General features: G+C 45.5%; 1 protein-coding gene across 2 annotated transcripts in view; it reads right to left on the bottom strand.

Annotated features, from left to right (window-relative positions):
• Positions 1–814: 814 nt before the first annotated feature.
• Positions 815–25,289, bottom strand: part of sptb (spectrin, beta, erythrocytic) — a 50,185-nt gene continuing 25,710 nt past the window's right edge. The window contains exons 5-41 of one of the 2 annotated variants that reach the window (XM_042329868.1): positions 24,481–24,584; positions 24,039–24,119; positions 23,668–23,783; positions 23,310–23,422; positions 22,988–23,175; positions 22,550–22,667; positions 22,138–22,296; positions 21,589–21,891; positions 20,666–20,816; positions 19,984–20,123; positions 19,535–19,738; positions 19,096–19,371; positions 18,573–18,823; positions 18,234–18,371; positions 17,741–18,098; positions 17,413–17,607; positions 16,959–17,165; positions 13,717–13,919; positions 12,551–12,641; positions 12,009–12,155; positions 11,212–11,475; positions 10,812–11,039; positions 10,450–10,662; positions 10,092–10,259; positions 9,623–9,753; positions 9,099–9,303; positions 8,558–8,781; positions 8,162–8,312; positions 6,871–7,115; positions 6,301–6,439; positions 5,961–6,045; positions 5,627–5,823; positions 5,261–5,410; positions 4,837–5,117; positions 3,203–3,376; positions 2,864–2,906; positions 815–2,617 (exon numbers count right to left, since the gene is read on the bottom strand). In XM_042329868.1, coding sequence (XP_042185802.1) covers positions 2,423–2,617; positions 2,864–2,906; positions 3,203–3,376; positions 4,837–5,117; positions 5,261–5,410; positions 5,627–5,823; positions 5,961–6,045; positions 6,301–6,439; positions 6,871–7,115; positions 8,162–8,312; positions 8,558–8,781; positions 9,099–9,303; positions 9,623–9,753; positions 10,092–10,259; positions 10,450–10,662; positions 10,812–11,039; positions 11,212–11,475; positions 12,009–12,155; positions 12,551–12,641; positions 13,717–13,919; positions 16,959–17,165; positions 17,413–17,607; positions 17,741–18,098; positions 18,234–18,371; positions 18,573–18,823; positions 19,096–19,371; positions 19,535–19,738; positions 19,984–20,123; positions 20,666–20,816; positions 21,589–21,891; positions 22,138–22,296; positions 22,550–22,667; positions 22,988–23,175; positions 23,310–23,422; positions 23,668–23,783; positions 24,039–24,119; positions 24,481–24,584 — 6,636 coding nt within the window. In that variant the 3' untranslated portion in view covers positions 815–2,422. Of the gene's footprint in view, positions 2,621–2,863; positions 2,907–3,202; positions 3,377–4,836; positions 5,118–5,260; positions 5,411–5,626; positions 5,824–5,960; positions 6,046–6,300; positions 6,440–6,870; positions 7,116–8,161; positions 8,313–8,557; positions 8,782–9,098; positions 9,304–9,622; positions 9,754–10,091; positions 10,260–10,449; positions 10,663–10,811; positions 11,040–11,211; positions 11,476–12,008; positions 12,156–12,550; positions 12,642–13,716; positions 13,920–16,958; positions 17,166–17,412; positions 17,608–17,740; positions 18,099–18,233; positions 18,372–18,572; positions 18,824–19,095; positions 19,372–19,534; positions 19,739–19,983; positions 20,124–20,665; positions 20,817–21,588; positions 21,892–22,137; positions 22,297–22,549; positions 22,668–22,987; positions 23,176–23,309; positions 23,423–23,667; positions 23,784–24,038; positions 24,120–24,480; positions 24,585–25,289 lie in introns of both variants that reach the window. The other variant, XM_024436987.2, reaches the window with a different exon arrangement.

Raw genomic sequence — 25,289 nt, 5'->3', positions numbered from 1 at the left:
ATCTCCACAGAGGAACTCTGGCTCTCTGCTGGACTGAACATCGGGTTCTTGGTCACCTCCCTGACCAAAGCCCTTCTCCTGCAATTGCTCAGTTTGGCCGGGCGGCCAGCTCTAGGAAGAGTCTCTGTGGTTTCGAAACTTCTTCCATTTGAATAATGATGGTGGCCACTGTTCTTGGGGACCTGTTTCAGAAATGCTTTTGGTACCCGTCCCCAGATCTGTGCCTCAACATATTCCTGTCTCTGAGCTTTACGAACAATTCCTTCGACCTCTTGGCTTGATTTTTTTTTGTTCTGACAACTGTGGGACCTTTATGTAGACAGGTGTGTGCCTTTTCTAAATCATGTCCAATCAATTGAATTTACCACAGGTGGTCTCCAATCATGTTGTAGAAACATCTCAAGGATGATCCAATGGAAACAGGATGCACTTGAGCTCAATTTCGAGTCTCATAGCAAAGGGTCTGAATACTTTTGTAAATGTATTAAATAAAATGTTCTAAAAACATGTTTTCACTTTGTCATTATAGGGTATTGTATGTTTATGTAAATATGAATAATATATATATATATATATATATATATATATGTATATGTGTGTGTATATATATATATATATATATGTATTTTTTTTAAATCCATTTTAGAATAAGGGTGTAACGTAATGTGGGCAAAGTCAAGGGGTCTGAATATTTTCTGTAAATAGGTCATTTTGTTTTGGCATTCGATATCGCACACCAGCAACCAACCAACCAGCACAAAGGAAGGGGGTATACCTGATACAAAGGAAAAAACAAACTACACAAACAATGTTGGACTGTCAGTAGTCAAATGTATGAGTATTTTCCTAGTTCCATTATATACTGTACATGTATAGATTTAGGTGATGTAAAAGAATATTTGAGAATGGATTCCTTGTTAAAATATGTATCATTAACTTTACTAATGTCATTGAGGGAAAAAAATGAAATTTGAATATTCTGACGGTCGATTTCAAATTAAATACATTTTTTCTGGTTTTCCACATTGCACATCGTTGTCTTTACCCGTCTTCTATGCTTTCTGTATTTCCATACATACATTCATACATACATACATACATACATACATTCATTCAGACACATTTTTCTATCATGAATTTTCATACTGTGTGGGTTTTGGAAAAGCAATTAAGATTTGATTGACCCACAATTTTTATCCTCGATTTTTGACAGACTAAAGTATTTCTGTCTCCGATTTATGTAATTGAAGATGTTTTGAGTGAAACCAAACAAAGTGTGATAGAATCAGTTGCATATGACTCTGCAGTCCAAAGTAAAAGACCAATCGGGCAGGCCAAGTTGGTCTAGTTTGAGTGTGAGTCCTAGATTCAATCAGATCAAGCGTTTACCGGCAATAGCAGACACTCGCATAAGAGGATGTGGATTTGACAAATCTAACACAGTTCCATCACCTACACTGTCAAAACAACCGCTATGCGGAGGTTGGCTAAAGCAGAGCTGATTGAAGAGCCCGAATAATATCACGACACTATAGCACCATATTAAAAATAAAAAAAACATGCATCTTTAGATACAGTACCAGACAAAAGTTTGGACACAACTACTCATTCAAAGCTGGTTGAGAGAATGCCTTGAATGACTAGGTGTGTCCAAACTTTTGACTGGTACTGTATATAGATATGAGATTCGATACACAGGTGTTTTAGGCATAGGCTATTTCAAGTTCTCAGCAACAGAGATGGCCACAGTGCTATTCTGGTAAAAGTCATGTTTGAAAGTAATTGAGTAGATTTTTTTGTTTTAGGTAAAAGCACAACAATAATAAGGTAACATTATTGTCTTTCAATTGTGTTACTTTCATCATCTCAGCTAAAACAGTCTATAACATCCAATTTTGGTAATGTTATTTGGCTTTCACAGTGCATAGGACAATTAGTTTGCATACTTGCTGTTGTACTTGTCGTGCATGCAGGTATTGTACTGTGCAGCACTGTACAATGTCTCACTCTCTTTCAGGCAACACTAGGCCTATCATTTAATTAGCTAAAATAGCATTTTACAAAGCTCTACAAAGAAAATAGCTACCATACCCAATCCTGATGATTTTCTGACATGAGCTCCAAATTTACAAACATTCTTCGGTTGAGTGTCAAAAGAAACATTCCTGTGCTTTTAATTAACTATTTAAATGTAGCATATTTTGTCAAAGAGAAAACAAAAAGAGAAAGAAAACGGTGGACATTTGCGTTGATACACTGGCTTTAAATACACTCCGCAGCATGAGCGGAGGTTTAAATCTAAAAACTACAATTCCTCATGTATTTTATTGTAAAAAAAAAAATCAATATTTTAAGGTGATAAAAATCTGTCTTACTGATTGTACACTACTGCCCATGTGACGGAAATATCGTCAGTCAGTCCTCACTTCTTCTTTGTGAACCGACTGAATCCCTTCTTCTCCTTGTCTTTCTTGTCTTTCGCTGGCTCTGGGGTGGTGGAGGAGGAAGGAGGGGGCAAGCTGTGGGCCCGGGCCCCTGCGGACCCTGAGGGTCCTACCTCTTCCTGCGCCAGGGGCTTCACTGCCTTCTCCATCGCCTGTGTCCAAAGATCCAGCTCCTTCTGAAATAACCATTTATGTTCAATATATTTCATTGCATTTGGGTGTTGGGGTTAAGATTGCTACAAGATTAACGTTCATAATACATCAACAGATGTAACACAGCTGCACAGATACTTGTGATTTAATTCCAGAAAGAGCAGAAAGCTGATCTTTTAGATGGTTCAACAGAGCTGTATTTTGCTGACTGATTGATTGACTGATATAGTATAACATGAGTATTTAGAAGTGCATGAAGAACTCACCTTTTCTTTACACTGGAACAAGTACTCACTACCATCGCCAAGCCTGGAAGAGAGACAGCCCAAAATGAACAACATTCAGTACGGATTCAAACAAAAAGTGCAATTACCGAAGAGTGTGAATCACAGGTGGTTGGCGGCAACTTAATTGGGGAGGACGGTCTCGCGGTAATGGCTGGAGCGGAATGGGCGGAATGGTATCAAATACAGCAAACACATGGTTTCCAGGCGTTTTGATGCCATTCCATTCGCTCCGTTCCAGCCATTATTATGAGCCGTTCCTCCCCTCGGCAGCCTCCACAGATGTGAACTATGTAAACTGAGAGACTCCGGGATCCTCGCCTCAGTTTGAATACGTGCTTCTTCTTCTTGTAGTTGGTCAGGACTTCACAACTGGCGTTGCCGAGCGACAGAGGGTCCTCTCCGTGGTAGGTGGAGCCATGGCTGATGCTCTTGGCGTCCTTATAGACAGACAGCTGACCAGGCTTCAGCACACAGTACAGGTTGTTCCAGGACCTGTGAGAGGACAGGAGCACAAACACATTTAGCTGGAGGAGACCTTAACCAAGATACATAGGCATCCCAAGCTTACCCCAAACTATTTGAATTATCTTGCGGTAGAGTCATGAACTTGAATGATATTAATTTGAACTATACTTTATATCCTATCTACTGTAAGGCCTCGATTCAATCCGATCGAGCGCTAACCTGTGTTGGCAGATATCCGCATAGAGGATATTTTGGAGGTGTAACTGCGGTATGAGCTGACAAATACACTATTTAGACAAAAGTATGTTGACACCCCTTCAAATTAGTGGATTTGGCTATTTCAGCTTAGTTCCAGTGAAGGGAAATCGTAATGCTACGGAAAACAATAACATTCTAGACAATTCTGTGCTTCCAACTTTGTAGCAACAGTTTGGGGAAGGCCCTTTCCTGTTTCAGCATGACAATGCCCCGTGCAAGGTCCATACAGAAATTGCTAGGTCCATACAGAAATAGTTTGTTGAGACCGGTGTGGAAGAACTTGACAGAGGCCTGACCTCTACCCCATTGAACACCTTTGGGATAAATTGGAACGCCGACTGCGAGCCAGACCTAATCGCCCAACATCCTGTGCCCGACCTCACTAATCTTGTTGTGGCTGAATGGAAGCAAGTCCCCGCAGCAATGTTCCAGCATCTAGTGGAAAGCCTTCCCAGAAGAGTGGAGGCTCCATATTAATGCCCATGATTTTGGAATGAGATGCTCGACGAGCAGGTGACCACATACTTTTGGTCATGTGATGTAGATGAGCGGCTGCTCTTGTATGTCACAAACCACTCCTTTCCTTATTATCACTACCAAGTTAGATGTTCAAAACGGCAGTAGAAAGTTGCCTCTTAAGGCATGTTTTCATGTTCATTTGGACGGGGGATGTTTATCTGTCTAATTGAGGTGTAGACAATAGAATATGTGGTTGCATAGGATTTGTCCGATTAGAAAGTTGGGTGGTTTCATTGCATCCAATGGCAGTGTCCACAACAAGCTAAAGCAAGGAGCCACTCGTGGATTTGATGGTTCTAACACAGTTTTACCTCTTACACCGCCAAAACAACCCTTGTGCGGGTGTTGGCTAGCGCGGATCTGATCAAATGTAGCCCGCAGTTGAGTGCAATGGTACCTTCTTATAATACCCCAAATGATAACAAGAATGTTACACGTTATGTGGATAGTCCATCTATAGATGCTCTACAGACTCACTAACCTTTCCACTATCTACTCACCCTAGCTCTAACCCTAACCTTAACCCTTATCCTAACCCAAAACTTCACCGTAACCCTAACCATAGCCTTAGCAAGAAGTTGTTAATGAGCAGATAGTTTGTTGATTGTATGGCCTTCTGTAGAGCATCTACAGATAGAAAATCTGGTCTATCCAAATAAAGTGTGACCTAAAAAATAACTGAATTCTACGCAAATCATTTTCGTATCTACCTGTTAGAAGTCTTCTTCCCAGCAGCCTCCAGGTCGTGTTTGCGTCCCAGCATGCCCTCCTGCAGAACAGCCTTAGCACTGAGGGGTTCAACGGGCAGGGTAGTGGCCCTGATCTCCCCCTCCCTGAGGGTCTGTCCAGACACAGAGGCATCCAGCAGCTCCAGAGAGCTAGCCTCCTGCAAGCCAGCCTCCTGCATCTCAGAGAGCAGGGGCATCGTGGAGTCACCTGCTGTCCCCTCCAACTGACCTGAACTTGCCTCCACCACTGCTCCAGACGCAGGCTGGGAAAGGAGTGAGGGAGGGAATATGATATATATATATATATATATATATTTAAATGTATAATCAATATAATATCCTACAGATTGGAAATAATATTGTCAGAGATGGTCATTTTGTCAGCATACAGTAGCTCAGTACGAACCAGTGTCTGCTCTTCAATGGTGTAGAGCTGAGAAGAGTCCTCAGCAAACCCAGTGTCTTCTCTCCTGCTCTCCATCTGTGAGCGCTGCTGCTCCTCTGTTACAATCTGCTGCATCTCCTGCTGCTGCTTCCTCAACTCCAACAGCTCCAACTGAGAGAGAGACACAGACATGGAATGTAGTCATTTTCACACGCAAATAGAGGTAAGGCATAGATACACACACACACACTGCACTTGTTTATATGAAAAATGGAGACATCAGGAAAAAAACTGCTAAAGGAGACAGATTTACACAGATCACAAACAAACAACACCCCCCCTACCTCCCCTCCCAAACACACAAACACAATCCTATCCACAATATACCGTAGTAAGTCTCTCCAGTGCTGAGAAGCGCTCCTCCCAGGTGGCGGTGGACTTCTCAAAGGCTTCATGTCTCTTCAGCAGTTTCTCCACCTCGTCTACCGTCTGTCCCAAGTCCTTGCTGGCCACGTATGGCTCCTGAGCCACGAGCCACGACTCCGCCACCGAGGCATCCCGTGCAAACTGGCACACCTCCAACACTGGGACATCACACAAGAGAAGACCAATGTGTAAGTATGCTATATGGACCCAGGCCTTGTGTTTTTGTGTTCACTCTGATCTATAATACCGTATCAGGAAGGAGGGGAAAAGGGAGGGTTGTTGTTGCTGTACTCACAGAGCCTGAGCCAGTCCCACCGGTCCTCCCACTTGATCATCATTTCCTTCCTCTTCTCCCTCTGCTGGCTCAGCTTAATACTTATCTGACAGAGAATGAGGATGACAGCAACCGGGATGGTCAGATGAATTCAGTTTTCAAATGAGGTAGAGTCACAAGGTACGGAAATAGCCACATATCTGAACGAATTTAGTGGAGCCCCCAGGCTCTTCCCCAATTCAACTTTACTTGATTGCTTGCATACGCTCTCCTCGCCTCCTTCTCAAAACACATTGGAGGAGAAGATCTGAGGGAAGGGAGAGGCGTGGAGATTTGATATAGAGCCCTTGGTGTTCCTCACCTCAACAGAGTCTTTGTGTTTGCGAGCCAGCAGAGCTTTGCCGTGCTCCTCACATTCAGAGAACTTGGGTCCACGCTGGTTGATCTCTGACATAATCCCTTGGTGGTATTTCATCAGCAGCTCTACTGATGACACGTCCCTGAGGAGAGAGAGGTAGAAACGACATGTGATCATCTAGCTTTTATCGCTCTATCCTATATCTCTCCATCCTCTATTCCTCCATCCCTCACCCTTCCTTTCTCCCCTCATCCCCTCTCCCCTCCGTTTCCCCAGTCCACTCTCCCCTCCGTTTCCCCAGTCCACTCTCCCCTCCGTTTCCCCAGTCCACTCTCCCCTCCGTTTCCTGTTGTTTAGTCATTTTGAAGATGTTTTTCTCTGCATATATTCAGTGTGTGTGGTATACACCTTGTGACAATTAAACCCACAACTGTGGTTGCAAATACCTGGCTCCAACCAACAGAGCCCCCTTTCCTCCCCTGTCCTGTTCACCTTAAACTCAGAACACAGAACAAAGTTTCGCCCGCACTAGCTAGCTAGCATTTATGTTAACAGTCTGTCACATGAGGTTACCGTGGTTTCTCCTGTGTCTCTATCTGTTGTATGGTGCTCTCCATCCAGGCCATGAGGTCTCGAACCATGGTGAAGAAGCGGAACTTATCTGCTGTCTCCTCCAGGCGTCTCCTGCGGCCGTCACAGGCATCCAGCAAGGCTTTCCAGGCCTCCATCACCTCCTTCTCCTGGGTCTGGATCTCCACAGCCTGGTCCCCAGCGTACTGGGCATGCAGACGGACCGCTGTCTCCTGGAATTGCTGCACCTGGTGGGGGAGGAGGAGGGAGGTTGCGGTGGTGAACTTAGATATAGAATCTCTATGGAGGTGATTATGAGAGAGAAACCCTTGTGAGAGCAAAAGTACAAGATGATGTTATAATAATGTTATTGCATCAAATGGTTGTTTTATGGAATAGAATAGGGTTCTTAGAACACTCTCATCTGTGTATAGTCTTCTGAGTTGGGCCTCTGGGGGCTTAATGCTCACAGTGGATTTACAATGCCTTTGGTGATTTAACCTAAAGATCGCATTCCATAGTATGAGTTGGTGTTTGTGTACTGGTTGGTACCAGGGCAGAGATGGCTCAGGTGTGTATAATGATGAGGGGAACCTTGTTTTGGGGGCCAGACCCTGGTTTCCAAACAATGAGAACAGTCTTTACAGCAGATACTGTCTGCTGTGAATTATTCATTTCTTTCATACGAATCCTAACCTTGTGACCCATTCCACACATCTGTTGTTTGTCATGTAGACTAAGGGGGTGTATCTTGCCATTTAAAATATCTTTGTATCCTTTGTGTCGGGGCTCTCAATGAATCATCTAAGAGTGGTTCGTCGACCAGCCATTGTAACTGCAGAGCACTCACATCATTCACTTGTGTGTGTGTGGTGTGACATGCTTTCCTTATTAATATGTGAATAAAGATTTTGTTTAAGTATAACTCTGACTTGCGTGATGAGTTTGTCTCTCCTCATTTGATAATACAGAAATGAACCACGACACCCTCGATGTAGAAGACTTTCAATCCCATTTCCCATATTTTCTTTATCGTCCTTCGAGACGGATTCGAGCGACTCCAATCACGACTGGCGTTCAGTGTTATTGCAATGTGTTGTTACAGGGAGGCCACCAAGGCATACAAAAACAAATGCTGTCTTACAAATACTCACCTTGATATACATGTACATGGCTGTACACTAAGTCCTATCTCTAAATCAGCATAACACCTCTTAATATCTTAACGCTGCCTCTCCCATTGACCTCTCAACCAAACTCCAGGCTTCCCAGGTAGTAGAGGGTTAAGGTGTACCTGTTTTCCCAGGGCGCTGATGTCCCTCTCAAAGGCGGCGTGCATGCGGTGGAAGGTATCTGCCTTGCTGAAGTCTTCTCCCAGGTCAGCAGGAATCTCATTATGTTTCTCCTGGATCTGAGCCACCAGCTCCTTCCCATCATCGAAGTACCTGAGAACCACCAGGGCATTCACTGCTGAGCACTCACTGTACCACTACTGTAGTATACAACTGTAATCTGTCAGAAGTCAGATCTCAACCGTCTATGGAAGGAAAAATGAAACGTCTTCACTGTCTAAAAAAATGACAAATTATTGTCTTGTGTTTGTCTTGTGTGTTTGAGCCTAGGCATACAAAGCCAAAAACAGTGAGGGGCATTAATGGACTATTTGCCAACCAATTGTGTCCAGACTCACTTGAGCAGGTCATATGAGGCTTGTAGGAGCTGAGCGCGGGTGTCTATGAGTTCCAGCAGGTCAGCCCAGCTCTCATTGACGCTGTCCTTCCACTCGGCCATGGCAGAAGCCTCTGTGTGGCCCGCCTCAATCAGTTCGTCTATGGTCTGATTCACATAGTCCACACGCTCCTGCCCGACCGTCCCTGTCTCCCGGGCAAAGTCACGGAACTTGTCCCTCAGGAGCTGGACGGTTTAGATTTGGGGAGGGAAAAGAAAAAGGAAATAGTTTCAAAAATACGAGAGCTCAATCACAAGAGCTCTCAAGCTGGGATATACTCCATGAGAATACAGAACATTACAGAGAGAACCAATACAAGGTGTGACTTCACATTCGTGCTTGGACCATTCTCCATCCCTTCAGCCGCCTAGAAAGTCCCATTAACTCGATCGTCCCCCCCCCCCTGCTTTTTCAAGAACCCCATGGAAGCTCATAGAAACCCTCCAGAGGTCCTAGACTGAGAATCCCTGGCCTCTGTATTTGGTATGTATTCCACCCTCACCATGACATGGTCCAGGTCCTGTCCCATCTCCTGGGATGAGGCCACCACATCCCTCTCAGCGATCAAGTGCTCCAGATCCTCCACCTCTCGGCTCAGCAGGAAGTGATGATAGGCATGGTCCAGCTTCCTCCTGCGATCCTCTGCCAGGTCCTTCAGACCAGCGTACTGCTTATCTACCTGGCCCTGACGACGGATGACAGACTCACTACCGGGAGGGAGGAAGGGAGAGGGAGAGGGAGAGAAAGAGCGAGTGACTGACAAGAGGAGACAAGTCATCATCATGCATCAAGATGTATCATCTGATCTTTGTATGGTAAGGGACCCAATCGTAACCACACCCATCACTCTCAATACTGTTACACAGTGAGGAACAAGAGACCAATCCTAAAAGGGGAGGATTCTCCACATGTATGCAACATAGTCTTGCATAGTCTAAGGCCTACAGAGGTAGTGATAGTATACTGTACTATACTGTAGTACCCAAGGTAAGCTGACTGAACCCTAAATATCTAGGTTCCACTCACCCATCAGGGTGGTCCTCATTGAGCATCTTCTGTGCGCGGTCAGCCAGCTTCTGGATGGCGTCTGAGTAGTCATCTACAGCCTCCTTCATGATCAGGTGACGCTTCAACATCAACATGGCTCCCCGCTCATCCTTAAGAGAGGTGGAGGGGGGGGGGGAAATTAACACTTTAAAGCCACAATCTTTTATTATATGTTTTTTTTAGCCAAACAGCAGCCCCACCGCTTGGTTTACTATGAGGGATGAGATTGGACAAATGTCACCACTCTCGATTCACCAGTGGAGCAATGGTTGCAAGGACTGACAGTCCATAAGATCAACTTGATAGTCGTAAATATATTTGGAGTACAATGCCTTGGCCTTCTCATCAGCAATCATGTAGAGTTCCTGCTCTTCTATTCAAATCTCAGCCTCCTCCCCTCCTCTCTCATCTCTCCTCCCATTTCCTCTCCTCCCCTCAGCCTCCTTACCTTGGCTTTCTCATCAGTGATCATGTATAGCTCCTCCTCTCCTATCCAGGCCTCAGCTTCATCAGCGTCATTAAAGTACTGTTGGGCCAGGTTAGATCCGTTCAGCCTGTCTCTCCTCTTAGCCATCTCATCCTGCAGCCGAGACCACACCTCCTCCAGCTCCTCCACCTGGAATCAGGGCCACAATACATAACAAAAACAGTATCAGTAACAAACCTTTTTCCAAAACCAACCGTTGAAAACAAGCAAAAAAAATGGGAAGAGGTGGAAGGAACAGAGGGCGAGGAGACGGGACACGGGGTACAAAACAAGAAGTGTGCACGGGCGTGTGCACGTGCAATCGTGAGTAGGTGCACACCTGCTGTCCAATACGCTCAGCCTCCGGCCCGCCCGCCTCTGTCGCGGCCGATGTCATCCTCCGGCCACGCTCCAACACCTCATCCACCCGGGGCTGGTGGCCCTCCATCTCCCTCTGTAATGTCTGGTTCTTCTTCAACAGCATTTGGACCGCTTGGAGATTGTTGCCGTGTTCATCTGACATCGCAAGGGGCAACCTCTCCTCGACCCAGAGCTGCGATAGAGAGAGAAAAGGAGAGAGAACAGAACGGTGAAACACATAGTGTTCATGTCAGCATTTCTCTGAGGAAGCATTCTGACACGTTTCAGGTGGAAACAACAGCGCCGTAGTGGTGATGATGATAATCTGAAAGGCATCCTCACAATCTCATCGGCCAGGTCCCTGTAGAACTGGTGCACGGACTTGGCTGCCTCCAGCTTGCCCCTGCGCTGGGACAGGGGGTTGAGGAGCTGCTGGAAGTTCATCTGGATAGCTTGCTGCTCAGTCTCAAGCTGGTCCTCCCTGCTCCCGGCTAGGCCTCCGTGCTTCTCGACAGCCTTCTGGAGCTCTTCCAACTCCCGCGCACGGTCACGCACCTGGTTCTCTGTTTGCTAGAGGGGGGTTAAAGTAGTGGCTGGGTAGACTGGAGGCAGAACTTTTTTTTTTCTCAACAAGATTGGAACTCTCCGGCTTTTGGCCCGGAGTCTAAAGTGTTATTGTTTGATCAACCTCCGAAACTGGGGGAGGGACATTAGACAGACACACCCCTCCACACACACACACCTGGTGCTTCTTGAGCAGGATGTTGGCGTTTGTGAGGTCCTTGACCTCCTCGTCTCCCTGTAGCTCCTTCTGCAGCTCAGCCAGCCACTTCTTGATGTCGGCCTGACTCTGGTCAAACAGCTCGGAGCGGTTAGCATCAAACAACAGACGGGCCTTGTCCTCGGCAGTGGACTCCAGCTTGTCCCACAGCTCGTGCAGCTTCGCCAGACGCTCTGTCACGATGGGCTCGAACTCAGGTTTGGCATCCATCAGCTCCTGACCCTCCTGTGGATGAGAAGACGGGTTGGCGTTAGAAAGGTCACAGGGGAAACGTTCATACTTGTTATATCATCCATCAGCGTCTGTGGCACATGTATGAGAAGTAATATGGATGGGATGTGCACCAGGAATAATTCAAGTAGGCTATATGATTACTAGCGTCATGTCCAGTGGGTGTATGTGTACATTAAGCTGCCTCACGATCCACAAACAGAAGATCATGCCTTTTGGGACATTCTGGCTCGCTTTGTATATTACTATTTCAATCCAAAATAAGCATGTTAAGAGAACAGAAACAGAAGCCAGTTCAGCTAGATGCCTTTGCGAAGAGCAGGGTTGATGTTAAAACGTCACATGGACAATATTCTTACTTATTACACCATGTGGCATATAGCAAGGATGTGACCACAAGGACACATAGAAACTGATACTGTAGTGGAGCGAGTGTACAGACTCTGAAAGCTCAGTGTAGCTACGTCACTTTGCACCTTGCGCACACACACACAACCACACGCATGCATGCATCCACACACGCACACCTGGTCTATTTTGTTCAGCCAGTCTTTGTTGGAGGACAGCTCAGCCATGAAGGCCTGATGCTTCTTCCACTTGGTGTGAATGTTCCTGTCCCCGTCATACGACACGTCCTGAGCCGTCAACATCTTCTCGTTTATCCACAGAGTGAGCTGGAGAGAGGGAGAGGAGAGAGGGTATGGAGAGGAGGGGGAGAGGAGGAGGATGGACAGAGGGATTGAGAGGGGGAGAGGAGAGGATGGAGGGGTGGGGAGATGGAGGTGAGAGGCGGATTGAGAAAGGATAGTTGAGAGGATGGAGAGAGGGAGTGGAGAGGGAGAGGATGGAACGAGGGAAATGGAGACGGAGAGGATGGGGAGAGGGAGTGGAGAGGGAGAGGGAGAGGATGGAATGAGGGAGTGGAGAGGATAGAGAGAGGGAGTGGCGAGGTGGAGGATAGAGAGACGGAGATCAACACAGAGTCAGCACAGACAAGAACAGTAGTAAGAAGTAAGACAGGAACACATTTGCTGTATCATGTTACCAAAAAATTAATAAAATATCTTACATCCTGTGTGTTTTGCAGGAAGTGTTGAAGATCACGGTTATCCTTAAGTACCCCTGTAACCTCGTTGGCTTTGTCTCTGTTCTTGTGGTACCTGCAGATCGAAAACACACAGACACAACAGAACAACACGTTAGACTCAGTCCCATATCGCCAAGGTCGTGTTCATTAGGGCACGCAATGTAAAATGTTTGAAAAGACAACTAAAACGAGCATCTCTTATTCGAGTCCCTCCCTGTTTCAGTCCATTTTTCTCAGTTTGGTGCCTAATGAACATGACCCAAGTCCCCACAGAGACTGATGGTAGGGTGTAAACAACACATGCAATCCCCTCTACTGAACCTTTCCAGTTCCAGCCCCAGCGCCACACAGTAAAGAGTCTTTACTAAAGACCTTACTTCCACAGCCCCCCCACCCCTCCTGATCTCTCAGTATAGCTATCACTACCTCCTCTGGGTTGAAGAACACTCTCTATGCGATCAATACCCATCATAGCAGGCACCCGGTGCCCTCCAACCGTCTCCCTCCCAGCAGAGTAGAGTGAAGCCGGATGGGATGATAATGGTGTGTGTTAATGGGAGAAGGAGCTCCCTCCCTCGCCTCTCCCCCCTCCACTAGAACAATGTTAACACTAATTATTTATTGCTGACCTAGCTGACTCAGAATGGCAGGCTAATAGCAAGCTGAACTACTGTACAGTATGTCTACGTCCCAAATGGCACCCCATTCTCTTTACAGTGCACTAGTTTTAGCCAGGACACATAGGGCTCTACGTAGGAAGTACTGCACTATGAAGGGAATGGGGTGCCATTTGGGACAAAGCCTATGTGTTTCATGCTCCTCAAAGTGGCAGAATAATAGCTAGCTGAACTACAGTACGTGACTAACACTCACTACTGAGGGAACAGCCAAAACAAGTATAGGTCAATAGGTCAGATAAAGTAGAGATTTTCTCTGTGAAAGTTCATTACAATATGTACAGACAGATCCTCTTATAAACCCATGGCTGACATTAGAATTAATTGAATGAAAGAGAGCCATTTGTATTCATTTATAGTTCATAAACTAAAAACGTCTTTTCAAAGAAATCTGATGTCTTTTGGGTGTTTTTTTATTTATTTTTATTTTAATTAAGCAAATATTAGAGCAGAAAAAGATCCAAGACTAACCTGTCATGGATTAGGTCCATCTTATCTTGGACCCTGGGGGAGTAGAGGTTCCCCCTGTCAACCAATTTCTGTCCCCCCTCCAGCATGCTGGCGATCTTCTCTATGTTGGCGTCCATGGTGCAGACGAAGTCCTCGTGTCTCTTCAGGGCCTGCTCTGCTCCGTCCAGGGTGTCAGGCTTGTCCGTGTGGGCCAGAGTGTACTCCTGAAGTAAATAAATAAAGAATCCACAACCATTACGTTTGGTGCAGACTAACAGAAGATAAGTTACATCAATGTACTCTTGACCCACCACAGTCACAAACATAGCACAGCACCCTTCAAATTGTCACTTTCTGCTTTACAGTTTTTGATTTTCATTGGGGTTTTTAACTCTATTCATATTCCATGTTTAAATGTTAAAAACTTTATTTGCCATGTGTAATGAATACATCGAAAATCATACTCACTCCAGCATTCACAGTAAAACCCACAATAAAAACACAATACAAAGACAACAGGGAAATGGTATACTGTAGTAAAGGGGAAATCACAATATTATTGGTTTATCTTCATACGTATGTAAACCTTTATTTCGCTAAGTTAGTAATTAGCTAGGTTTCCATCCAATTGGCAACAGATTTCCATGCGAATATTCTATAATCCACATAAAACAATATGCGTATTTTCCCACCAGAGATGTATTTCCATCAAATTGACTTGTTGTGGACAAAACAGCTGTGGGTGATGACGTAGTGCACATAAAAAATAACTTTTGCAGTTCAATTTCCATGTACAGAATGAAATAAACAACTTAAACTCACATTTTCAACTCCACTGACGTCACATTGTTTTAAATATATATATATATATATATATATATCGAACGTGACCACTCCGGTGTTGGCACGTGCGCTCTAGCCAACAGCTCGCGTATACAGTGTGGGTATAGCCTATATGATGAGATTATTATAGACAAAAGAGCGAGATTATTTTTATTTGTCAAACGGCAACCAAGCATCGATCGTTATGTCACCAGAATAAGACTCGATATTTATTGGAAAGGGGCATCAAGCTCATAATAATAGATACATAATAGATACATCTATACATAATAGATAAAAGTGTCTGCTAAATGACATATATTATTGCATTATCGTCACCTTGCACATTCACCACCCTGTGAAGTTCAAAACCTATTTAATCTGTAGCCTAATAAACTGTGTGCATTCCCAAGTCGTATTGCATCGCTTGCCATGTTATTAAATTCAAATTCAAATCAAATTTTTACTTACCGGTCCATTTCAAACTATGCTGAGTTAATGATACAATAGAAACATATAAATAGTGACACGAGGAATAAATACACAGTGAATAAGGAATAAAAATAAAGTAAAAGTAGCATGACTATACAACGCATTCAGAAAGTATTCAGACCCCTTGACTTTTTCCACATTTTGTTACGTTACAGCTTTATTCCAAAACGGATCAAATTGTTTTCCCCCGCCCCAATCTACACACAATATCCCATAATGACAAAGCAAAACATGTTTTTAGAAATTTTGGCAAATTTATTCAAAATAAAAAACTTAAACATCACATTTACAGGCAGCGATTACAGCCTTGAGTCAAGCTGCAAGCTTGGCACACCTGTATTTGGGGAGTTTCTCCCATTCTTCTCTGCAAATCTTCTCAAGCTCTGTCAGGTTGGATGAGGAGTGTTACTGCACAGCTATTTTCAGCTCTCTCCATTGATATTTGATTGTGTTTAAGTCTGGGATCTGGCTGGGCTCCGCAAAGACATTCAGAGACTTGTCCTGAAGCCACTTCTGCATTGTCTTGGCTGAGTGCTTAGGGTCGTTGTCCTATTGGAAGGTGAACCTTTGCCCCAGTCTGAGGTCCTGGGCGCTCTGGAGCAAGTTTTCATCAAGGATCTCTCTGTACATTTCTCCATTCATATTTCCCTTGATCCTAACTAGTCTCCCAGTCCCTGCCACTGAAAAACATCCCCACAGCATGATGATTCTTCCACCATGCTTCACCGTAGGGATGGTGACAGGTTTCCTCCAGATGTGACTCTTGGCATTCAGGCCAAAGAGTTCAATCTTGGTTTCATCAGACCAAATAATCTTGTTTCTCATGGTCAGAAAGTCTTTAGGTGCCTTTTGGCAAACTCCAAGTGGGCTGTCATGTGCCTTTTCCTGAAGAGTGGCATCTGTCTGGCCACTCTACCATAAAGGCCTGATTGGTGGAGTGCTGCAGAGATGGTTGTCCTTCTGGAAGATTTTCCAATCTCCACAGAGGAACTCTGGAGCTCTGTCAGAGTGACCATTGGATTCTTGGTCACCTCCCTGACCAAGGCCCTTCTCCCTCGATTGCTCAGTTTGGCCGGGTGGCCAGCTCTAGAAAGAGTCTTGGTGGTTCCAAACTTCTTCCATTTACGAATGATGGAGGCCACTGTTTTCTTGGGGACATTCAATGCTGCAGAAATGTTTTGATACCCTTCCCCAGATCTGTGCCTTGACACAATACTGTTTCAGAGCTCTACGGACAATTATTTTCGACCTCATGGGTTGGTTTTTGCTCTGACATGCACTGCTAACTGTGGGACCTTATATAGACAGCTGTGTGCCTTTCCAAATCATGTCCAATCAATTGAATGTACCACAGGTGGACTCTAATCAAGTTGTAGAAACATCTCAAGGAGGATCAATGGAAACAGGATGCACCTGAGCTCAATTTCGAGTCTCAAAAGCAAAGGGTCTGAATACTTACTGTGTGAGTGTGTGGGTAAAGTGTGTGTGCATAGAGTCCGTGCAAGAGAGTTAGTACGAAAAAGGGTCAATGCAGGTAGTCCAGGTAGCCATTTGATTATCTATTGAGCAGTCTTGTTTACAAGTCTTATGGCTGGAGTCTTTGACCATTTTTTGGGCCTTCCTCTGCCACCGCCTGGTATAGAGTTCCAGGATGGCAGGGAGCTCGGCCCCAGTGATGTACTGGGCCGTATGCACTACCCTATCAGTACCTGCGCATAAAAGCGTTTCCACCGCTATTTCTCACATAATTAATCTTACCAACACAAAAGATCCCACGTCGTCTAGGGAAATTTTGTTTTGTCGACATTGGGAAAGTTTACTGAAAAATGTGCTGTTTCCATCAGGCCTATACTTTATTCACATAAAAAGGTTGGATGGAAACCTGGTTAAGAAAACAATTGCTTTCTTTCAATATAACAACCTGGTATCACAACGTTGGTTTATCTCACCTGGTTGTTGAGGATGGTCTCCACCTGCTTGGCATCCCTCATGAACTGCTGGAATCCCAGGCCCTGGTCCAGGAAGCCCTTCCTACTGTCCCACATCTTGTGGAGCTCGTCCCAGCCGCGGTCCAGACCCTTCAGCCTCTTGTCCAACTCCTGGTATTGAGGGTCATCCAGCTGGCCCTGGGTCACCGCCACGCCCATGTCCCTCACCTAACGTAATAATAATCATAATATGCCATTTAGCAGACATTTTTATCCAAGCAACTTACAGTGCAGTGACTGTAAACATTTCAGTATATGTGGCTCCAGCAGGAATCCAACCCACTACCCTGGCATCACTAGCACCACGATCTTACTAACGGAGTCACACAGGATCCAATTTTTATGTCACTGCCTTGACAACTCTTTGTAAAACTATCCCCACTGTTCTTAACAAACTTTATAACTTGAAACTAACCTTGTAGTAGTCCTCCTCGTGTGTGCCCATGTCATCATGCACGGCGTCATGGAGACTCAGCAGCTGCTCTGCCTGGGGCAGAGTCTCAGGCATGTCCTCGGACGCCACGGACTTCTGGGTCTTGAAGAGCCAGGACTGGAAGTCATCCATGTCCTGCAGGAAGTTCTGCAGCTTGGACACCTCTCCCAGAGACTCCTACAATACAACTTTATTAGTCCATTTGTTATGGAGAAGTGCACCACAAAAATGTGTTTTCTGCTTTGTTTCCCGACACAGACATAGGCCCAGACACACACGCACAAAGATACGCACGCATGCACACACATACCTCCCGGTCCTTCAGGGTGGCCTTCAGGTTATCCCAGGCTGCGTCCAGCTCGGCTCGTCTAGCCAGGATGTCTGCAGCGTTGTCCGGGTGATCCTTGGCCAGCTGGTCCGCCTCACTCCGCAGGAAGGTGAGCTTGTCTCCGATGGCGACCAGGTCGCGCTCCATGCCATAGAGTTTCCTCTGGATGGTCATGACAGCGTTCAGATCATTGCCCAGTTCCTGGGTGGATTCGATGACCCGGGTTTTGTCTCGAATCCAGGACTCTGTCTCGTCACACTCCAGGCCATAGTTGTGGTAGCTGAGAGCAGAGTCCACCTTCCGCTTCCTCTCCTCAAACATGGCCTTGAAGGCCTCCCACCTGGAAGAGAAAGAGACAGACCAGAGGGTTAATACTAATGTTACTGTAGACTGTGGATCATAATGACGACATGTCCTTTTTGCTACGAGTATATACTACATCTACACATGAACATCACATCATCATGAGTCTCACCTCTTATTCAGTCTCGTCTGGCATTCCTTCACCTCTTTGGTACGAGGGTGCCTGCTGTCCTCAAGCTGCTTTACTGCTTTGTTGACATCATCAACCCGTGACTGGACGTTAGCCATGTCTGAAGAAAGTATACTCAACCTAGGAAGGAAATAAATTGTAAGCACTAAATCAAACAGTATGTACCAGTATGTACCCCCATCAGTCAGTCCAACTGTAACCCGCATTTGCAGAGATCTGATAGAGATGTGATTGGTGTCAGATTTATACAAATGTAAAAGTACTGTTTAACATTGCTGGTACCCCAACGATATGACATGACGTCATATCTGTGGTTTGTACCTGTTCTGCACCACCTCCAAATCCTCTAGTTTCTCAGGCACATCCAGCCCTACCAGCCAGGTCTCCTTCTCGCCCATCCACAGCTCACAGGCGTCTGTCTCGCTGAAGATGATGTACAGGGCCATGGCATCATCCAGCTTCTTCTGTCGCAGGTCGCACAGGGACATCAGCTCCATGTACAGGTCTCTGATTTCCGTCAGACGTCTCTGGATGTCTGGAGTGTTACGCAGCTCCTCGGGTAGCGCCGCCGCCTGGTCATAGAAAGTTCAGGTTTATTAGCCATATGTAATAAATACATTGGGGAAATCTGGGGAAATCATCAGAGCTCTTACAATAAAAACAGCATTAAAAACAGTAAGATTAATCTGGACGAATTTCAACAAATATACACATATGTGACAACTAGCGGTTCAAATCGTGATGCTAACATAATCTAGTAGATCCTAATTGTAAAGCTATGTAAAGTATAGTAACACAGGTTTTATAGGCAAGAACCAGCCATTTGGTCAGTCAGGTATTTTACCTGTTTGGTCAGAGCGTCAATGGTGGCTCCGTTCTTGGCCACGTCGTCCCTTAGGCCTCTGTGTCTCTTCAGCAGCCTCTGGGTGGTATACTCATCATGACCCACTTCATCACTAGTCATCTGCCTCTTGGCATCCAGCAGCCAGGCCTTCAGGTCATCAGCCTCTCCCTGGAACTGGAAGAACCTCTGGGTGTCCTGGAGGTTCTGCCTTCTGAACGCAGCCAGCTCCTCCAGCTGCTGCCACTGCCTCCTCACGTCCTCCATGCGATCCCCGACCTTACGATAACATTTTAAAAAAAGAATGGCTTTATTGTCCCCATGGGCACATTGTATTTGTGGCCATGTGCATACATATATTAAAGACATATCATGTATAAACACATGATATAGACAGTTACAAACAAAATAAATACAGTCAACGTGGGGGGAAAAAAGCTACTTGTGGTGTGTCGAAGTGTCCAGCCTGGATTATCTTGTCTCCTTCGTCCATGATCTCCTGCAAGTGGACACGGCGGGCCCCCAGCTCGTCCTCGAAGGCACTGTGTTTGCTCTGCAGAGTCAGCACACTGGTCAGGTCCTTGCCATAGTCCAGCGAGGAGAAGATGTGCTCCTTCTCCTTGATCCAGCTCTCCAGCTCGGCCATCTAAGATAAAACAAGGTACACTTCATAGTCATTTATCACAGAGACACTGACATGTGCATTTTTCTTTATAATAAAAAAGCATATATATTTTATAGTCAATTGTCACAAAAAAACCCTTGAGGAACACACATACAACCACCCACGGAGAGGTTGGAGGACAGGGTCCGCCGCAGTGCGTCGCCCATGCCGTAGGGCCTTGCTTAAGGGTAAGACCTTTCAGTTGCCTACCTCTGTAGCCTACATACCTCCCAGAAGAAGTTCCAGAGGCGTCGGGACTGCTCCAGTCGGGCACGGCGCTGGGCTGCCAGGGCACACAGCTCCTGGTAACACAGGTCTAGGTGTTGCACCCGGTCCTTAATCACCTGGGGGTCACAGGGCTTGTAGCCTGGGAGGTGAGAGGACGGGGGAAGATTTAAAAACAAGAGCTACGTTTTTGGCATGATTATGTACTGTGGCTTTTGGGTTAACACTTGACATGAAGGTATCTTTTGGGTTAACACTTGACATGAAGGTATCTTTCGGGTTAACACTTGACATGAAGGTATCTTTCAGGTTAACACTTGACATGAAGGTATCTTTCGGGTTACATGTTAGAAAGGGAAAGAAAGGGAAAGAGCGATACCTTGTCAGTTATACAACTGAACACATTCAACTGAAATGTGTCTTCCACATTTAACCCCTAACCCCTCTGAATCAGAGAGGTGCGGGGGGGCTGCCTTAATCGACATCCACGTCATCGGATGAAGGTATCTCTTGGGTTACACTTCACCTGAAGGTATCTGTTGGATTACACTTAACATCTAGGTATGCTAAAAAGGATCATGTAAAGTGTTACCCACTTTTGTTAGATACGGATGTACGGTCCAAGTACAAAACCAGTTGCTAAGGAGGGACAATTCAATGAATAGGAAAGTCGACTGCACTCACTGTCTCCATTGGCAAACTTGAGAGCAGCTGCATTGGCGTTGTGAACTCTCTCTGCCTGCACTGCGATGTCAGCCTCCACCAGAGCATGCTTCTGGAGCAGGTCCTCCACCTCCAACAGGTGCTTCCCAAAGTCAGGAGACAGGAGCCGAGCCTGGGGACATACCACAGGTTCAGGGGTCAGGGTTGAGAGGAAGGGGGGGGGTAAGGAAGGGATCAAACATGGCAAAGGAATGTTCTGGCATACAGATGTGGGAGCGTAATTTGACCCGTAGTTTTGTCGCAACAAAATATTACTGCAGAAACGGGATGTGAACGTTTAGTCCATAATGATGCTTGATAGGTGGTTAGGCTAAAGTGCAATACTGTTAATATAACCATGTGTTAGTGCGGGTTTTCAGTGAATTTATGTACATCATGAATGCATCTGCATTTCCTGGTGCAGGAAAATTCCCAGCAACAAAAGAGTGATTAAATGAAATCCTACATCTATAGCTATAGCAGGGAGCAAGCTAACATATTATTCTGTATGAATATAGATTCTAACCTTTAACCAACATGGCTTTTTCAGATTCATAATTTATAGATTCTGCACATGGCCTATGACAGTGGTAGGCAACTAGATTCAGTCGCGGGCCAATTTTGAAACAAAAATTTTCAAACGCTCTCTCTCTCTCTATATATATATACTAAAACTTTGGGGGTCCCAAAAAAGTTTTTGGGCCTACGGACCACCTGTTGCCGACCTCTGGCCTATGATATCTGGTTCCAATGGCTCAGTGGGTTAGCTAGCAAGTAACACAAGGGTTATAGGTTCGATTGCAGCAGGGTCCAGATATAGTAAAAACAACATGTACTATATCCCTGTCAATATCTATCATTCTGCAACTCACATCATTTCTATGACCCTACTATTAATAATCTACCTTCATCTCATCGATCCAGTTGATAATGTACAACATCTCCTGGAAGATCCTCTGCAGGGTGAGGTTCTTGTCCAGGCGTGCCCTGCGAGCATTCAATAGTTCCAGTAGGTAATCCCGTAGCCTCAGGATGTTGTCCTTGCGCACGTCGATGCGCTTGGCGTCATGGTAGAGCTCAGACTGCAGCTCTTTCGAGATAGCCACTATGCCCTGGATGCGTTCCTCGTAGGCAGCAATGTCCGTCTCGATGGCGTCGTGCTTCTTCTTCGCCGCTTCCACCGCTGGCAGGTCGTAGCCAAAGTTGTCCTGAAGGGGGAAGGAGGGGGATGTTTCAGAGGCGAAGAAGTTCAACTGTTACGTATGTCTATTTGGAGAAGGAGGGTATTCTGACTTGAGATCTGTAAAAGTTTTCGCTCAATTATTCCACTGACATCAATGAAGGAATTTCGGTCCACTTATCTCAGCTCTGAATTGGCCCCAAAATGAATAGCGCATGTCTGTTTTGTTATGGACTATATGTGTGCAGGAGTGCTGCCCAAGTGGATATATTACCTGTGCCACCAGTCTCTGGTTCTCCAGTAGCCAGGTCTCTCTCATGGCAGCTTTCCTGTCAAAGCGTCTGGCCATCTGCTCCAGCTTCTCCTGGCGAATCAGCTCGTCTCTCAGGACACGCTCCCTCTCATGCTCCTCGCGTTCTAGACGCTCCCAGGCCTGCAGAGGGCAACGTGGTTGTTTAAAGTGCCGGCTGGCTACCGTAGGATTTCATTATAATAAGTCATTATTCTGTCTTTGTGCTTGTTAGCTTTGTCGATTAATAAATGACCCATTACTGAATTGACTAAATGTGTCTCCTCCATTCCTGAATCCCGGCAGACTCAAAATAGCGTCAGTAAGTACGGAACCAGCCGACTAAATTAAACTTACACTCTTTGTTTCAGTATTACTGAAAACTCAGGTCTCTTACCCTGTTGATATCAGCCACTAGAGCCCCGTCCTTGGGGGTGTAGACCCTCTGGTTGTTGGCTCTCATACGGCTCTGGATTGTGAACAGCAGCATCTCAAGGTGACCTTTCTCCTGGAACCTTGTCCATCACAGACAAAACAATAAACACTGTGTCAGAACCAGAACTTGTTGACCAGCACAGGAGGTTGGTGGCACCTTAATTGGGGAAGACAGGCTTGTGGTAATGGCTGGAGCGGAACAAGTGGAATGGTATCAGACGTGTTTTCATGCTAGAACTAGTGTTACAAACTTGCAGAAATGTTCCCCAAATTCCCAGTTTCGCATTTGGAGGATTCGTGGAGGATTTCTAGAAAAACTTGATGTTTTTGGGGAAAATGTACTGGATTTGTGCAACCCTAGTTGGGGTATATTGTATTAAGGCATGCTGGTGTGACTAACTTGGGTGGTTTCTCCACGGTGCGGTAGGAGTTGAAAGCTTGGAGCTGCTGCTGGACACCAGTTAGAGAGTTGGCCAGTTTACGGTTGTTCAGGACGATGATGGTCTGCTCTATCCACATCAGCAGGTCTGACGATAGGGTCTCGTACTTGTCAATCATCTTCTCTGTCTCTATGGCATGGTCTAGCACCTAGAGGATGGACACAGAGGGTGAGGTTACCCAAGCGCTTTGGTGTTTGGGTAAACAAAGCAGGCACGGATGTACACACACACACACACACACACACAAGCATACACACACTGCATTATTTATCCCATCCTCACCTTGCCAACTCTCTTCCCCTCCACTGCTAGTGCCTTCATCTTGGAGAAGTAGTGGTAGAATGCTACAACATATGTGATGATGGACTTCTCATCTGGGTTCTCCGTGAACACATCTGCAAACGAACAGACAGTCCATGAAAGCTAGAAGATCACTGGACTCTTTTATTTCAGCCTTGAGTTCAGCTCATAAAGACTAGAAAGGACCGGTTACCCGAACACAGGTAAAGCGTAGTCCTGGACTTAAAAGCTATTTCAATAGAGATTATCCATTAAACTTTTTAGTCCAGGTCTAGGTTTAATCTGTGTCTGGGAAAATGGCCCATAGTTCTAGATGAGGGAACAGGAAATTGTAACTTGCCTTCGGGGTCTAACAGTTTGGTCACGCCAAGCTTCTGCTCTGCTACGTTGAAGGCATTCTGGAGGTTATGGGTTGGGTTGGACTTCTTCAGGCCACCATAGTCCACCAGGTCTGGCCTGAGAGATTGAGAGAGAGAGAGAGAGAGAGAGAGAGAGTGAGAGAGAGAGAGAGAGAGAGTGAGAGAGAGAGAGAGAGAGAGAGAGAGAGAGAGAGAGAGAGAGAGAGAGAGAGAGAGAGAGAGAGAGAGAGAGAGAGAGAGAGAGAGAGAGAGAGAGAGAGAGAGAGAGAGAGAGAGAGAGAGAGAGATTTGCCTGCAACGAGATCCATCGGAGATGGTATGGCATTATACACGGCATTATATCTCTTCTTACCTGTGTTTGTGTATGAGAGCATTGAATGCAATGCCATCTTTCCAACTGGTGGTGAAGTTGGTGATGTTCACATTCGGATATCTGTAAAAACACAAGAAGGACAAAGAGTCAATGTCACGGACTGACCTCAATCACAAACTGATCCCAGTAGTTTAGAGGACTTAGCAGCGTAATCAGATAAACTGATCTCTAATCAAGATGGCGTTATCCAGGCAACCCTGATCATTGATCATTTTGCGGTTCCAATGTCTCAGTGAGTTAGAGCATGGTTGTTGGCAACATCAGGGCTGTGGGCACAGAATTCCATATAGAAGCTCTATGGGTCCTATTCTCACACGGGCCAAACTTCCTGAATATATGTGTCTCTGTCAAAGCTGACAGTTCTGTTAGCTGCTTTGGATAAAATAGTCTACTAAATAAGACTCTTTTTTTTCAATCTCACCCAGCAGTCTTCATCTGGCACCAGAGTAGCAGAGCGTCCTTGGCTGTGCGGCTTTCCCGTTGGGTCCCGTCTGCCTGTCCCATCTCCACCACAATGTCTTGGATCTGTAGGTCAGGGACAGGCAGGACAGACAGTCAACTACAGTAACGACAATGGAGTGGACACTAGACCAGATTGTTCTTACGTGGTAGAGAAGACAAGACCTACATAACGATACCTAAATGTTATAGGGCATGTAGTGTATACATATTGTATATTTGAAAATGGAAGAATGTTTAGGCATAAACTGCCCATTTCCTATTTTAGGTTGAAGTACGAAGTGTATATTTTATCAGTATGAACCTATGAAAACAAGGTTGATCAAGTAATGTTTTAATTTACACTAATTGTAACCTTAGATAAAACTGTTGATTTCCAAGGTTCCTATTTTCCCACTAACTGCACACACACATACACACACACACACACACACACACACACACACGCACACGCATACAAATGCATGTACACACAAACACACACAGCTATTTTCCCACCAACACACACACACCAGAACGAACGAACGCACACACATCCAGACACACCTATTTTCCCACACACACTGTCAGTAATTAGAACAGTGATTTTATCTGTGAGACATACCGCTCCTCAGAGAGGCTAAATTTAGCACCGCTTTGCTTCTCTTCTCCTCCGTTTGGTCTGATGCTACGTAGGGATGCCGACAAGAGGCTAGCTAGTCGTCTCCTCTTTTTCCCTCTCCTCCTTTTTGAAGGTGTGAATAATGCAGCAGCGAGGGCATATTGTTTGAA

This window comes from Oncorhynchus tshawytscha, linkage group LG11 (assembly GCF_018296145.1).
Source record: "Oncorhynchus tshawytscha isolate Ot180627B linkage group LG11, Otsh_v2.0, whole genome shotgun sequence".
Taxonomy (NCBI): Eukaryota; Metazoa; Chordata; class Actinopteri; order Salmoniformes; family Salmonidae; genus Oncorhynchus; species Oncorhynchus tshawytscha.
This window is presented reverse-complemented; position numbering and strand designations above follow the sequence as displayed.